The sequence below is a fragment of the Diceros bicornis genome, chromosome 3 (genome assembly GCF_020826845.1).
Source record: "Diceros bicornis minor isolate mBicDic1 chromosome 3, mDicBic1.mat.cur, whole genome shotgun sequence".
NCBI lineage: Eukaryota > Metazoa > Chordata > Mammalia > Perissodactyla > Rhinocerotidae > Diceros > Diceros bicornis.
The window spans coordinates 87691317-87708411 of NC_080742.1; the positions used below are offsets into that span (position 1 = coordinate 87691317).

Consider the following 17095-nt stretch of genomic DNA (forward strand, 5'->3'; position numbering starts at 1 on the left):
TTTTAATACAGAATATTTCCTTTTTGCGGTAAGTTTTTTCTTTAGTAATAAATAGAACCTTTCATAATAAGCTAAATCTTCTCCCAGATGGCTATGGGTTAAGGAGGTTTAGAACAACAACAAAAGCTTAAAATAGTATAAATACAATTATATGAAATTTAAAATATTTAAGAAAATTATACTTTCTATGTAACTTTTTAAAGTATTTTAAAATTTCATCTTATTCATTTTAAATTACTGCCTATCCTCTACTTAAGATGTAAAATTATGGATGACAGATCTCACCACAAACTCATTACCACGTTTTACAAAGGCCCTCCATTGATCTCCTTACTGTCCCCCCACCTTCTCCCCTTTGTCCATTGGGCCAGCATTTCTCAAACTTTAATGGGTTTATTCTAATAGTCTCCCAGTCACCCACACTGATGCTGTTAAGTCAGGGATAGGCTTTTCGCACTTGCTCTTCCCTCTGCCCACAACACTTTTCCTCAAATCTGTGTATCCATCCAACTTCTTCCATTATTTAAGTATCAGTTCAAATGTCGGAGGCTCTCCGACCACCGGAGCTCAAGTAGCCAGCCACCCCTGCCCCTTTATTCTCTTGCTCTATTGTTCTGGCTTCCTTCCTAACACTTGTTATCTGAAATTACATTATTTTAGTATATGTCTCTGTCTCCCAGCCTTCCAATTTGAGCCAGGATGGACGCTACCCGAGGGAAGAGACTTTTTTTGTTTACTCTGGTATCTTTTCCAGAGCCTAGAAGAGCATTTGGCATTTGGTAAACACTCAATAAACATGTCAGCAAATAAATGAGATCTCTTCATCCTACTCCACACGGACGCCTAGAAAGCTGAAGCATGTCCTCTGTCCTGGGCATAAGTACTACCGAACCCTACAATGCTAAGCAAAGTCAGATAACCAGAATGGCCAGATTTTCATTCATTATCCTTTCATTATCCTTCTAAAGAACTTTCAGGAACAACCAAGTCTCTTCTTATAATCATGAGACATAATACTTGCCTCTTCCCATGGACACATCTCTAGTCTTCTGAGGACTTCTCTTGTGTGGAGCTCTAGGATGTCTAGGTTGGAAGGAGTTCGGACATTATGGTCTCGAAGTTTCCTCATCTTTCGTCGGGAATGGTATGGGGAAGTTATGTCATTTGAGGATCGTGAAACTGGACACGCAGTAGGAATTCCCTGAGATTTAACTGGTTTGCCATTTTCCTCCTTTAAGAATTAAATTCAGACTATTTTTATGACAGGGCCACATACATACCTGACTAAATAATAAGTCATAAGAATATTTTAGTAAACAAAAACCAATTAGTTTAATCAGATAAAAAAAAAAAGACCAAATCATTAGATTCAAACAGCTTTGCTGAGACCTTTATTTCCTTCTCTTCCCTACCTAATATACTGTGAACATATTTCCCTGATTTTCAGTATCATTTTAAAGCCTGTGTTTAAAGGCTCATTTAAAGGCTAATGCTTACCAGTAGTTTATTTAGGCTTCTTCCAGTTTTTTCCTATGACGAACATTCTTTCAGATACATATTTGCACAAATCAATAATTGCTTTTTAAACCAAAGTCACACATTAACGTATTTTAAAAATTAACACTTTATAAGCACATTACCAAAAGTAGCAACCTACCCTTCCCATCCCTGATTCCCACTCTCCAGAGGCAACCACTTCCAAGTTTTTTGTTAACTGTAGTAACATACACATAACATAATTTTGTACCACATAACATATACGTAATTTACCATTTTAACCATTTTTAAGTGTACAGTTTGGTGGCATTAAGTATATTTTACGTTGTTGTCCAACCACGACCCATCTCCAGAACGTTTAATCTTCCCCAACTTAAACTCCGTAACCATTAAACACTAACTCCCCATTCCTCCTTACCCCCAAGCCCTGGCAACCACCATTCTACTTTCTCTTCTATGAATTTCACTACTCTAGGAAATTCATAAAGTGGAATCATACAATATTTGCCCCTTTGTGACTGGCTGCCCCTTTGTGACTGGCTATTTCACTTAACATAATATCTTCAAGGTTCATCCATGTTGTAGCATGTGTCAGAATTTCCTTCATTAAAGTTGAATAATATTCCATTGTATGTATATACCACATTTTGTTTATCCATGCATCTGTGATGGACATTTGGGCTGCTTCCACCTTTTGGCTGCTTCCTGTGAATAATGCTGCTATGAACATGCATGTACTTATATCTGTTCAAGTTTCTGCTTTCACTTCTTTTGAGTATATACCCAGCACCTTGTAGCTTTTTCTGTTGCTGTTTTTCAATTATTTGCCTCCAGATTTCTAAATAACATGTTTAAACTATTTCTTGGTTTTTCAGCTTCATATATCACAGAATTCCTACTGTGCAAGATAAAGTCTTAATCTTTGCACATCTCTCCTAAATGTACACACACTTCCTCTTCCTTCAATATTCAGTATTTAAATTGAACTCAGTAAAAACTATTTACAACCCAGTGCCAAGTAACATACTATTATTACATTTCCTTTCTTTCACGTCCTTTGACTTTCCTTTGAGTTTACAATTGCCTCACTCTCCATCTGCTTTCTTTTGTATTTATCACTGATCGCAAAATTCTCCACTAGAAGAATGCAAACATTCTAACATATTAGATAATTTATCAGTTTCATATTTTTCCTTGGAGACATCCCTCCTAGATAGGAATGCCAAATAAAGTACAAGACACTCAGTTAAATTTGAATTTCAGATAAACAACAAATGTGGAGGCTTTCATTCTCCTGATCCCTCCTGGACTGGCTGCTCTCTGGGCCTGCACACATCAGCAAAGACCTTTCCCAACCTGCTCCCACTGCATCACATAGAACTGTAACCCCACTGTCATCTCTGGCTGTCACTCCCTATCCTTTTCCCCTCCTTTATTTTTCTTCATAGCACCTGTCAATTCCTGACACGTTAAAATATTTATGGCTAGCCTCTTCCTACTAAGCTCCATGAGGGCAGGGCCTTTGTTGTGTTCACTGCTCTATGCGCATCCTAGATGGTACACAGCATGCAGGAGGTACTCAGGATTTGTTGAGGAATCGGTTCCAGAGCTCCTTCTTTTTGGTTTACTCCCTCTCTTTTGGAACAGCACACCCTCTAAGAGTTTCCTGAGAAAGGACACATGGGAGGTAAATTTTTTGAGATCTTGCCTCTTTGACATCCTTAGCTTACCATCATATTTGACTTATAGCTTGGCTGAATACACACTTGTAGGTTGGCATCCCTCTCACCCCAGAATGTTAAAGACTTTGCTTCACTGTCTTCTAGTCTGTAGTGTTACTGTTGAGAAATCTGATATTACTCTGATTCCCAATTCTTTGTATATGACCCATACTTCCTTCGCTAATGCTTTACAGGATATTCTCTGTGACATGTTTTCTAAAATTTGACCACCATGTGCCTTGGCATAGGTCTTTTTTTGCCTACTTTACTGGGCATGCTGTAGGGCTCTCAGTCTGGGAAGACGTGTCCTTGAATTTTAAAACATTTTCTTTGATTATTCCTCTGATAATCTTCTTGTTTTCTTTGTTATCTCTTTCTGGAGCTCCTATTATTTTGATGGTGACCTTCTAAATTTTCTGTCCTATTTCTGTCTTTTTTTTTTTAACTTTATGGGAGATTTTCCCAACTTTATCTTCCAAGCATTCTACTAAATTTTGTTTCTATTATATTTCTAATTTCCAAGAACATCTTTTCTTTTGCTTTGAATGTTCCTTTGTTATAGCCTTCTGTTCTTTTTCATGGAGGAAATATTTACTCTTTCCTCTCTTGAAGATATCAATTACATCTGGGTTTTGGGCTGAAGACTCATTTGTTTATTGATTGTTTCCTTTGAATCCTTTTTTTTTCTTTTCTCTTTTATTTTTGGTCTTTCCCTTCAAAACTCTTCTTGGCTCTCTATGCATTTTAAAAGGGAAGCATGAAAAACTAATTGGTTTCAAGAAATAGTGCTAAGAAAACTAGATAAACATATGGGGGAAAAATAATGCCTTGATTTACCACCTTATGAGATACAGAAAAATTCGAGATTGCCCATTTACCTAAATGTAAAAGCTTCTAGGAACAAAAAAAAAAGACTAACTTCAAGACCTCGGGGTGGGCACAGATTTCTTAGGACACAGAAAAAAAACACTAACTATAAAAGAAAAAGAATTTATAAATTGGACTTCTTCAAAATTAAAATTTCTGTGCATAAAAAGATACGATTAAGATAACAAAAAGACAAGCCACAGGCAGTAGGTAAATATTCACTATTTTATATATATTTTATATACATTTATATATATTTAAAAATATATATAAATGAATGCATGCAAAAGGACAAAGAACTTGTGTTCAGGATATATAATGAACTCCTGCAAATCAATATAAAAAAAACCCATAATTTTTCAAATGGGCAAAACCTTCAAACAAATACCTCATAAGAGAAGATATACAAATAGCCACGCACCTGAAAAGGTACTCAACGTCATTAGCTTTCAGGAAAACACAAATTAACACCACAATGAAATAATGTTTCATACTCTCTAGAATAGCAAAAATTAAAAAGACTGAAAACACCAAATATTGACAAGGATATGGAACCACAACTCCTATACATTACTGGTCAGAGTGTAAAATGGTACAACCACTTTGGAAAACTGTTTCGCAGATTCTCATGAAGTTAAAAATTCACTTACCCTATGACTCAACAACTCTACTCCCAGATATTTACCCAAGAAAAAGGAAAACAAATATTTACCACAAAAAGACATACAAGGTTGTTGATAACAGTTTGATCCATAATGGCCAAATCTGCACATAACCCAAATATCCATCAACAGAAGAATGGAAAACAAACTGTGGTATATTCATTCAATGGAATACTACTCATCAATGAAAAAGAACTACTGACACAGAGAAGAAATACGCAACAACATGAATGAATCTCAAAAGCATTATGTTGAAAGAAGCCAGACACAAAAATAGTATATAATAGTATATACTGTAAGATTATGTAAAATTCATGTAAATTTTATGTAAAATTCAAAAATAGGCAAAACTAACCTGTGATGATAGCAATAGAGGTCAGGACAGTGGTGGCTTATGGCAGTCAAAGACTGACTAGAAGTGGGGCAAGAAAGGACTTTCTGGGGTGATGAAAATAATTTATATCTCAATTGGAGTATTGGTTATACAGGTGGTACAGGTGTATACTTTCGTCAAAACTCAAACTGTACTTTTATGATCTATGCATTTCACTGTATGTAAAAAGAAAAAAGCTAACTGGGAGCTCTGTGTGAGTGGGGCTTTGTCAACTGGTGGTGGGAACCTGTGTCAGTTGTTCCATTGGAAGGTTTCAAATAGTCAGTATCAGAGGACCTTCTTGGCCTGGGAGGTACAGGCCAGGCTGCCAGTCTTTTGGGAGCCAAGTGGAAGAAGAATCATTCACTATGTAGACTGTCACCAAATCCTCTTGTTTTCGGTATGGTACCCATCTCTGTCGGCTGGGCTCAGCGTCCCGAAGTCCAGTCGCAAGTTCAACCTCCCAAACAATTAAACCTCTAGTTTTCTGCATGTGCTAAGGCAGGGATTTGGAGATCAACTCGCTTCTTAAATAGACCTTTAATCAATCATGTTTTCAATCTCATGTCCACTCTCATATTCAGAGTCCTAGTGTCCCTGATTTTGAACTTTTTGAAGGTTCTTCTTCTGCCCTTCTCCCATTGCCCACACAAGTTTCAGCTCTCTCTGGTCTGCTGAATCAGTTCCCACTTGTACATCTGCTTTCCAGCTTCCAAAATTTTGCTGAAGTCTTCATCTCTATTATTCTTTTTGTCTTCAGGGATTTTTTTTAATTTCTTACAATCATTTTGGTTCTAAGAGGTGACAGTGGTAAGCAGGTATGGTCAATCTACCAAGTTTATTTGGAATCCTCTTATTTATTTTATTAGTGAAAATGCTAGGTCAAGGGATATGCCATTTAGAAAACATAAACTAATTTATCCTTCCTACCAGCGGGGCAAGAATGTGGAATTTTATCTTTGCCAATCTGATAAATGATCATATGAAGTGAAAAATTATTTGGCAAAATGTGGTTGAATACTTTTTCACATATTGAAAATATTTTTCACATTTTTATTAGATTGGCTAGCTCCATTTCTTCTTTAGTGAAATACCTGTTTATTTTCCTTGCACATTATTCTACTGGCCATTTTGCTGCCTTCTGTATTCCCTACCCTCCAATTTTTAAAAAAATACTTTGTTGGCTATTTTTGTCCAATTATTCTTCCAGGTATATTTTACCATTTTAAATTTGTAATATTAATTTGGAATTGACATATTTCAGAAATGACCCTCCAATTTATTCAAGTATTGCTTTACTTTCCTTAGTAAAGACTAATAATTTTTTTTCATATAGACCCACACCTTTCTTAATACAGCCCTAATCTAAGCTGTTAACTTAGTAGTTAGCCTCCACTCCCCAACTTAATTGCCTTTCAGTTCAAGCTAGACAATAACAGAATCACCTTCTTGAAGAATCACTTTAATTAAAATACCCTTTCTTTAATACTTAGAATAGCTCCTAATTAATAAATTAAAACACCTAATCTCAGATTTTACGGGCTTTTATCAAAGGGCATTTACCTAACCAAGTTGCTCTAATATTTTCAGTCAAGAGGACCTCCTTGCCCCGCCCCACTAATATCATCCCTCCTTCCAACCCAGCTTCACCCAGCTCACTCACCTTACATTTTCTCTCTTTCTCTAATTACTTAACATGTATTCATCTCTGCATAGTGGAAATGAATGGACCTGAAAGTTTTGTTTATTCTGTACTTTTTATTTTTGGAGTAACCTGAAATCACCCGGTAACTGCTTCCTTATTACTTCACTATGATACCATACTCTAAATTTCTCTGTAGGACTTTGGAAGCCTGAAAACCTGAGACTCCTCCCAAGACGCAGCTCATTTGATTTCTTCCAAGAGTATAAGGGTTTTAAAATGTTTGTAGTGAGGTGGTAGAGCCATTGCTTCTCAAAGCAGATAGTAACCAAGCATTTAGATGACAGCTGCCCTTCTTACCTCTATTGCTCGAATTACTTTAGAAAGTTCTTTAATAAGATGTCCAGGTCTAACGTTGTCTGGAATTTCAAAGGCATGTTCAGATACAAGCTGTATTTAGATTAACAAAGATAAGACAACCAAAGTTACTTACACTTTAATATGTAAAAACTAATTTACTAAGCCAATTTTTGGGTTCTCTAAATTTTACAGACATAGTCTAATACTCATAAGCCAGGTCTCAGAGGTCATGGAGTTGGTAAAATACCTTCTAAGGAGATCCTTATTCACTCATAAAATCCTCTTAGCTTGAGTTAAAGATGGACTTGCCTTTCAGTGCATTTTGCTCTATATTGAATAGTAACCTTGTACTCTATATCTCAAAGCCTACTGTAATTCTAACTACTACTATAATTAGTAATTAAGCCTAACATTTAATTCATAATACATAAAGATTTGTAAGGGCGAACACAAGCACTAAAATAATAGTTTCTCATGGGATGTCTAATTTGAATAAATTCTTGTAAACTTTTTTTTGAGGAAGAGTAGCCCTGAGCTAACACTTGTTGCCAATCCTCCTCTTTTTTGCTGAGGAAGATTGGCCTTGGGCTAACATCCGTGCCCATCTTTCTCTACTTTATGTGGAACGCCTGCCACAGCGTGGCTTGATGAGCGGTGTGTAGGTCTGCGCCTGGGATCCCGAACCTGCAAACCCCATGCCGCCAGAAGCGGAGCGCACGAACTTAACTACTATGCCACCGGGCTGGCCCCAAACTCTTTTCTTTTAATAGTCAAAAAACAAAACAGGAGAAAGATCCCATCAGCAGGAAAGAGGAATTAATTGGTGAGTTACCATACCTACTGAACTGCAAACTACTGTCATTATTTATTATGTCTAGTTCCAAATATTAATCTCTGTATCTAAGAACATTTTGATTTTTTAGATGCACTCGACATACTAGTTTTTACTTTTGCTTTACATCCTTTCCTTGGTTTTTGCAAAATTTGTTAAAACAAACTAATGACAACAGTAACATTAGGTGCTAACGATGTGCCAGGTAAGATACTGTTAAGTACTTTCTGAGTGTTAACTCTTAATCCTTTCAACAACACTATGACAGAGATACTACTATTATTCTCATTTTACAACTGAAGGAACAGAGGTTAGCTATGTTATTAGTAGCATAGCTGCGATTTGAATCCAAACATCTGACTCCAGAGTCCACGCTCTTAATCACTATGCTGAGCTGCCTCTCATCTTAGAGCAAGGTTAACAGGTGGTTCAATGCAAATTTCATGCTTTTAAAAGTACACTTCAAAGCCAATGAATTAACAGTATTTATTATCGATGAATTTTACTGTGCATCAAAATCAATTGCAAAGTTTGTTAAAAACGGAGGTTCAGATCCTACCCTAGATCTATTAAATCAGAATCTCTTGAGAGTTTGTTTATTTTTAAAAAGCTCTAAAAGCAATTCTGATAAACACACAAGTTTGAGAACAACTTGTCTAAAGCCTTTAGCAGGAGACAAATTACAGAGTTTTTGCAACATATATCTTGTATATAGTTTTGTAATCTGTTTACGCCTTTACTTGTCTTCTAGATGATGATGTCTTTGATACTGGAAGACATGATTTTTACTTTCCCGAATGCTTCCACAATGCCTTGCTCTAGTGGCTACATAGCAATGATAAAGTGAAAGGAAGTATAAAATTATTGGGCGAGTAACCTAATCACTGTCTCCCAATATCTCTTAAGAGCAGGATTTTTATTTCGAGTGGACACTCAAGAAATTAGTATGGAAATATATTTTCATCAGCTCACCTATTTATCACTTATTAAAGTGTCGTGTGTAAAGTTCCAGGAGGGAAATAAAGATAAGAAAGTCCCGTTCTTCAAGAGCTCATAAACCCAGTAAAGGGGACATGCATACATTACTTTATAGACATTACTTTTAAGTCCACTGGCACAAGAAATACGCCATGGAAGCATAAGGGAAGGACAAACTAATTCCAAATGGAGATCTGGGATGACCTCTTAGAGGTGGTGGGACTCAAATGCAAACAACTAGACCACATTTTAATGAAAATGGAAAGCTCCTGTTTAAACCTTGACCTCCCTTTTCCTTTATTTTTACATAAGTCTAGCAGAGGGATAAGAGGACAGGCTTTGCAATCAGAGACCTAGTTTTAAGTCCTAGCTCTACCAGATATTGGGCAAGTTCCCTAAACTCTCTGAACCTCAGCTTCCCCATATGTAAAATGGGGATAATAATAGCACCCCAACCCCATATATCTGCTTTGAGGATTAAATGAGATTATGGATATAAAAGCACAGTGGTTAGCACACTATGAGAACTCAGTTATTTATTATTATTCTATGCCTACATATTCACTTCTTAGTCAATATCCTAGATATACTTGAATTACTTTCTTTTCCAGATTAAAGATTAAAGAAATATCTAGGTACTTTATTCTCATAAATATAAACATAAACCAGTACATGTGTACATAATGTATAATAAAATGCAGGTTGTATTTGAACCACGATTTCCATTCCCTCTACTACGGCTACTCACAAGTGCTGCCCAAACACCATAAAGACTCTGTGCTCCTGATATTGACATGTAAAAAATAACAATTGTTTCACCAAAGGAAACAGCTTACTTCTTTTCTCATCCACAATTTTAAAGCAGTGTGCAGTGCTTTCACTCCCTGTACCAGGTAAGTCTGCGGCTGGAAACCATCTTCTCTCAGTTCTGTGGAAATGGAAGTGAAATGGGGAAAGAAGTTAACAGGTTCTGAAGACAAAGGGATTAACTGTAGATTCTGAGTAACCACCAAATATCAAACTGTATAACTTCCAAATTAATAGAAGGGAAAACAGTGAAATAAGAAACAATTGACTGAAAAGGCAAGAAAAAAAAAAGAAATGTAATTACTTCAAACGCAGTTGTACTAAATGCTCCAGTTAGAAGAAAGCTCACAAACATAACGCTGAGGAACAGGTCACGAGAGAATGTCAGTATGAATCTATTCATATGTAGTCTAAAAATGGACACAATTAAACTATTTCAGTTTGTGACACAGATGATAAAACTGAAGAAAAGGATTATCACAAAAGTCAGGTTAGTGGTTCTCTCGAGAAGGGAATGAAGAGGGTGCAATAGGAAAATAGCTGAGCATTTATAAGGTACTGGCAAGGCTGTTTTTGTTTCCTTAGGGCAGAGGTGACCTGAGAGAGAGCCTTATAATTCTCTAAACGGTACAAGAATATATGTGTATGCAGCGTGTGATTGATACAACTGACTATGGGCATGACATGTTTCACTATTGTAAAGATAAAGACGTACACACATACACACGACTGTTTTTTCTGAGTTTTTAAACCAAACTGATTATCTAAAACTCATGCAAAATACATTAGATGTGGTCTAAAATTCAGGTAACTTGAAGCAAAGGCAAAAGATTTAACTTCTGCCCAGTGGCTAATTTACTTACATAAATCCAAAATTGGTTCCTTGTTGTATTATTACTGACACTAAACACAGTTAAGAGTTTCATACAATCTACCTTCATCTAACCCATCATATAAGCTTTTTAACATTTTGAGAGCTGGCAAATAACAGGCCACAACGGAAAGTTAAAAGGTCAGGGATGAAAGAACAACATAATGTGGGGTAAGAAGACCACCACTCCTGCTTCCAGGATGAATGCCCAGGGCGACGGCAGTTGGTGTAACGGTCATTTAGCTCTAGCCGCAGGGGACTGGACCGACTCACTAGAATTGCCAGGTATCCTGTACTGAGCCAGCTGATGAAATGAAAACATTTTAAAACTTGACCTACAAATATCTTTTTACTGTAATCTCTTTTAAGTCTTTAATGTATAAGGTCATATTTTTGATCAGACCTCAATATTTCTGAACTGTCAATGGCCTAAAACAAAGGATAAATCGTTACGCTAAGACTAAGCAATTTGCTGCTTGTGGCTGCAAGAACAGCAAGACTTTGCCTTTCAGATAAATTCTTAATTTGTTCTAAAAAGTTGATTGACGAGCCCCACTTAGACACTGGGGAAAAAGCATCAACCCGGTGTGTGTGTGTGTGTGTGTGTGTGCGCGCGCGCGCGCGCGTGCGTGCACATGCGTATGATGGAAAAAGATGGAAAAAGTGCTCTGAACTTTCTGAATACTGAATTGCCAATATCTTATCTGGAGGGTTCAGTAACTGGGTTTTATTTCCAGAAAACAAGGACATTCATAAGTGTTTTTATTAAATATTTATGTGTTCCTATTTTTCTAGGCTTCTACTTGGATATAAGACTATGAACTTGACCGTCCAGTATTTCACTGGAAACTATATATGGCAACTCTATGGTCCATTGTGACATTCCTGTAAGCAAGAAAAATACCTGAAAACACTGAAAGAGTCGGGGATTCAAGATAAGGATGCATTTCTGGGGCAGAGACTGTCTTGTGCAGAAAGCACCTGTTCCTCTGCATCCACAGGATCCTACCTCCACTGAATACACCTGTACCCCTGTCAAGACATCTGCCTCTACACTGTGCTGCAAGGTGTCGGATGGGGTTCCATTGCTCTTTCCTTCCAAAGAGAGTGAGTTTTTTTTTGAGGAAAGAAACCATAAATGAGTTTTATCACTTAATTCTGTGCATGCTATCCTGAGAAGTAAGTTATTTGTTGTTTCTTTTCATTTTACCTTTTCTTCTTGTGTAACTTTTAAATGGAAAAAGAAGCAAATATTTAGAATAGACTTTACTGTTTAATCTGTTTATATCTGTTCTTCTGGGAGTTAGCTATAATATAACAACACTATTTGCAAACTGACTAGAAAAGTTAGACAACACAAAAACCAGACGGACTGTATTCTCACAAGCACAAGTGCACGAACACAAAAAGTGGGTAAAAGTAGAAGTGACATTCAGTTTCCAACTTGACCGCTCAAAGATTACTAAACCAAAGATAAAACACCAAGATCTGAAATTCTACATTAAAAAGGTAGCTTTCAAGTTTAAATAAAGGGATATCCCGCAAAACCCCATGTTCCATCACTGCAGACTCACAGCCTGAAATTCAGTTGGTCTGTGCTAACAAGTGCCTTACGCTGGCCAGCACAATGGTCATAACGTAATGGCACAGGCACTACCTGATTCTCTCGGGACATGAAAACATCCCCTTGATTTTTTAAAGCAAATGTTTGGGAACACATATTAGGTAACAGTCTCTTGGCTTAAACTTCATTTTTGCAAGTGAGGCACTTTTACATGCCTGACAGTGTGTGCAGGCTACAGAGTCCCAGGTGAAATGAACATTTTTCAGTACTACCTGTGCTGTTCTGATGCAGCCCATCATATATCTGATTTTTAAGGCTATGAACTAGAGACTCTAACTTGCTAAAAAGGCTCTTGGTGGGGGAAATCATGGATTCAAAAAACAAAATAGGGGCAACAGTCACATTATACTAAAAATGGTCCTCTCCTTCTATCAGTGGCTTTTAGTGAGTTTACAAACATCATGCATCACATCATACAACAAAATGTACAGATTATTAATTACCTTTCAGGGTTTCCAGCAAGTTTTTGGCTACAAACCAACATATGGCTTCAAAGAAAGGGAATTTGAAAAGATCTGGTGTTTTTAGCCTTTTTTCCATCTCATAACACCTAAATAAATAAAATTTGAAGAAACTTAATTTTAATATTATCATTTCAAAGTTAAACAGGTGCAACTAACTTAAGAAAAATAGAATAAGCAGGCCATGACGTATAAGACCAATCAAGTACTGTATGCTACTTAACGATCCCACATTTGATAAGCCTGAACTGGGATCTTATCCAAGTCTGCCCTTAACAAATGACAGCATAGTGAAGAATTACACTGGCCTTCCAAAAGATCACACCTTGGGATCTGTATCCTAGTTTTAACAGAAGGAATTTTATAAGGGTTCCACCAAAATAAATAAAACAATATGTTTAGAAAACAGCTCCATGTGCTGGACAACACTGCCACACCCACTCAGGGAGTTTTTTTGGGGGGTTTTTTTGGTGTGGAAGATTAGCCCTGAGCTAACATCTGTTGCCAATCCTCCTCTTTTTGCTGAGGAAGAGTGGCCCTGGGCTAACATCTGTGCCCATCTTCCTCCACTTTATATGGGACGCCACCACAGCATGGCTTGACAAGCAGTGTGTAGGTCCGTGCCCAGGATCCGAACCTGGGAACCCCAGGCCTCAGAAGCGGAGCGGGCAAACTTAACCACTACGCCACCAGGCCAGCCCCCAGGGAGTTTTCTTTAGGCTCTCCTAAGCATTCAAGCTCAAGACCACACCTGGCGTTGGTCAAGGTGAGAAGACAGGAACCACAGCTTGCTACAGTGTCAGTCTTCTGTGGGAGTCCTTGTAGCAGTCCATACAGTCAGGAGCCATCTTTCCCTCAGGGACAGCTCAGGTATAAAGAAACAAGATTCCCACTTGGCAGGGTGCGAGCTGCCCTGGCTTAAAGCTTCAGGCCTCATAAAAGCCAGCATTTCTTGTAATAACTCCAAAGACGCATAGCTTCTGGGGCTCCCCAAGGGCATGCAAGTTACAAGAGTCATCACATTCAGGAAAGCCCAAGGATACGGCTTCCTACTAGGTATTTCTAGTTCTCCCCATCCTGATGGAGTTTATCAATCAGGAGTCACTATACCATAAGCAATGTTGCCACATAACATTCTACTCTCATGCTACTCTCATTGGGGAACAGTTACCCAAAGGTGAAATTCTCGCACAGAAGGGGAAATAGCTGTTAATCCTGTACCCACGGCAAAATTAAAGTGGGTGTTTTGACAGCAATCCTACTTCAAAATTGCTTGTCCTGAGCACCATATGTCACACTTGAGTCTGACTGGATTTAGTTCATTTCCCTCATTGTAAAAATAGCCAAAGGACAGCCGATTAGGGGAGATATTTAGTCTCAAACTGAATAAATTATTGTTTTTGTTTTAGATTTGAAATGCATCAAGGTGTCCTCCTGAGAAAATGTTAACACAATATTTTTGTTAAAAGTTCCTATTCCTAATACTTTCTCAGGGCGTATCTCCATGAGATCTTAATTAAAATATGTAGTTGAAACTTTTAAACAATGTCCTATTTGAGAAAAGACAAAAGATCCTTTAAATACTGAGGGCACAAACCTGAGTTGCATGCCAATGTTAAGGTTGTGCAGAAAGTTCCCCCCAAAAGCCATACAATCCTGAGAAGTGAGCACAGCATGAATCCACCCTGAAATGGTTAAAAGTATATAAATCAGTGGTTTTTCAATTTCTAAACCAGACAAATATGATATCTACCTGTAAAATAAGTAACTCAAAATATCAACATCAGTTTACTTCATACTCCAGTGCTAGAGAAGTTAATGTCTACTACAATCCATAGATTCATTCACTCTAATATTTACTGAATGCCTATGATATGCCAGGCTCTGTGCTGAGTTTGAGGAAACAAACACATTGATCCAGTCAGACAAAATCATGGTATGGGATAACTGAAGGTTTTGTGGTTGTTGCTGTTTTAGTTTTTTAGTTTAAAAACACAATTCAAGTTTATACTAAAGATTTTACCCTGAGACAAATCAAATCTCGTTGGAATGAGGCAAGCACACTTCCATTAAATGAACATTGGGATTGGCTGAGCGCTTTGCTTCCCCAGCATCATCCTGAAATGAGTGCCCTTAGGGACTAAGCAGAGGAGGATCAGCAGAACTCAACCGGGGACCTGCCTCTGAGAAGGTAAGGGTAGATCATCCACATTTCATCAGGGAGGCTGTGGTGCTATAAATATAAATGTCAGCAGTCACAATGATGTCTTGTTTTCCCATAAGAATGTTTTCAAAGTGAGAATCATTTCTAAGAGATGCCTAACTTTTGAAAGAAATGTCCATAGACTGAACATAAAGACTTTACATAAATATAAATATAAATATAAATAAATATATACACATACGTTTGCATGTAAAAATTAGCTGTTAAAAGAGATCCCATTTTCTTTATATTTTTCATCTTCTGATCCCTCATTGTGCTATGACACAATATCAAAAAACTCCTCAAAAGACTGACTTTCAAGTGGTGCCCATGTGTGCGCTCAAAGGCACAAAACCTTGAGCTTGACCCTGAAATCACAAATTAGAAGTCTACGTCAGCTACAAATCCTATAGATTGGTGCTTCCCAACAGAGGCAGTACTGCCAGTAGAAGGCGTCTTGGAAAGTTTGGGGGGCTTTTTTGATTGTCACAATGGTCAGGAAGCACTGTTGTCATTTCGTGAGCGAGAGCCAGGGGAGCAACATGCAGGACAGTTCCACATACTAAGAAATTGTCCTACATTCCTCAGGACTTGAGAACTTCTGCTGGGTATTCATATTGGTACAAAATCTGTCATTAACTGTCTGAGCCTAGAAACTATAACTCCATTATGTATGTAAACAAGGTATTTTTTGCATGGTTTTGGCACGATTTTCCAGGAATACAATACTCTGTAAATTGAAGAAAACTGTGCTTTAGTTTATTTGGAAATTTATCAGTTGCCAACTACCTTGGAAAAAAAATCACAACTCTATAGCAGTGGTTCTCCAAGTGTGGTCCCCAGACCAGCAGCACCAGTATCAGTTGGGAACTTGTTCGAAATACAAATTCTCAGGCTGACCCCAGATCTACCGAATCAGAACCGCTGGGGATGAGGTCCAGCAATCTGTGTTGTAAGAAGCCCTCCAGGTGATTCTAACATCGAGCGAAGTTTGAGAATCATTAATCTACACCAGCGCTATAGAATTTGAGTTGCCAATCACACACCTGTATTGGTTTGCTGGCTTATGCCTTTATTTCATTCTGTCTTCTAATGCTGCTGTGCCTGAGCAGGCACCTTTTCAAATAGTATTTTATTATAAATTACTTTTTAATTTATTCTTTATATTCTAGTTAGGTCATTAAATCAATTTTTAAAAAAATTATTGGTATAGGAGGTTTATATTGTCAATGAATTTGAATTCAAGATTTTGAAGAGGGCATGACAAAATATTTGTTACAAAAAGGAGCACTAGGAAGAGGATTTAAGGGGGGAGCTTAGACCATTCACAATAAAATATTGATACTTATCTAGATTTATAAATTCTGATAGTTCTAAGCATTTATTCAGTCATTTATTCAACCCATATTAATTATTATTTACACCAGAGGCAAGGCAAGAAAGCAGGGCCTGTGGTAACAGGTCTGCAGCCATTAAGGTCACCTGAATCAGAAGAACACAATTCTCAAAACCACTGGCCTGGAGAGTCCATAACATGCATTAAGCCATCTCAAAATGACGCACCTAATATCTATACTTGAGGCTAAAACTAAGGCTGGTACTCAATCCCTTCCTAGGGTCCCTCAAAAACATACCCATTGCCTCCTAACTGTCCCAAGACAGCAGCCCAGATTCTTACAGCAGGCTTGGCCTTTGACAGCAGTGTAGAGCTGGCTGACCAGTTAAAATTGAAGGGAACTTCATTAAAATTTAAAAATTTTGTGCTAAGAACATTAACAAGAAAGTGAAAAGACAACCCACAGAATGGAAGAAAATATTTGCAAATCATATATCTAATAAGGGTCTAGTATACAGAATATATAAAGAACACTTACAACTCAACAATAAAAAGACAAATAACCCAACTTAAAAATGGGCAAAGGATTTGAATAGATATTTCTCCAAAGAAGATATACACATGGCCTATAAGCACAAGAAAAATGCTCAGCATTGTTACTCATAAGTATATGCAAATCAAAACCACAGTGAGCTATCACTACTTCACACCCACTGGAATGGCAAAAATAAAAACGATAATTACAGTGTTGGTGAGGATGTGAAGAAACTGGAACACACGTACATTGCTGGTGGGAATGTAAAATGGTGCAGCCATTTGGAAAACAGTATGGCAGTTCCTCAAAAAAAGTTAAACGTCATT

The 17095-nt window shown here is 37.4% G+C and overlaps 1 protein-coding gene across 3 annotated transcripts in view; it reads right to left on the reverse strand.

Moving 5' to 3' along the window:
• KDM7A (lysine demethylase 7A) overlaps positions 1 to 17095 on the reverse strand; it is a 124757-nt gene that overhangs the window by 14241 nt on the left and 93421 nt on the right. For all 3 annotated transcript variants that reach the window (XM_058531290.1, XM_058531280.1, XM_058531299.1), the window contains 5 exons: positions 14293 to 14380; positions 12678 to 12784; positions 9769 to 9860; positions 7123 to 7212; positions 1022 to 1231 (listed from right to left, as the gene is read on the reverse strand). In XM_058531290.1, the coding sequence (XP_058387273.1) occupies positions 1022 to 1231; positions 7123 to 7212; positions 9769 to 9860; positions 12678 to 12784; positions 14293 to 14380 (587 nt within the window). The remainder of the gene's footprint in view (positions 1 to 1021; positions 1232 to 7122; positions 7213 to 9768; positions 9861 to 12677; positions 12785 to 14292; positions 14381 to 17095) is intronic.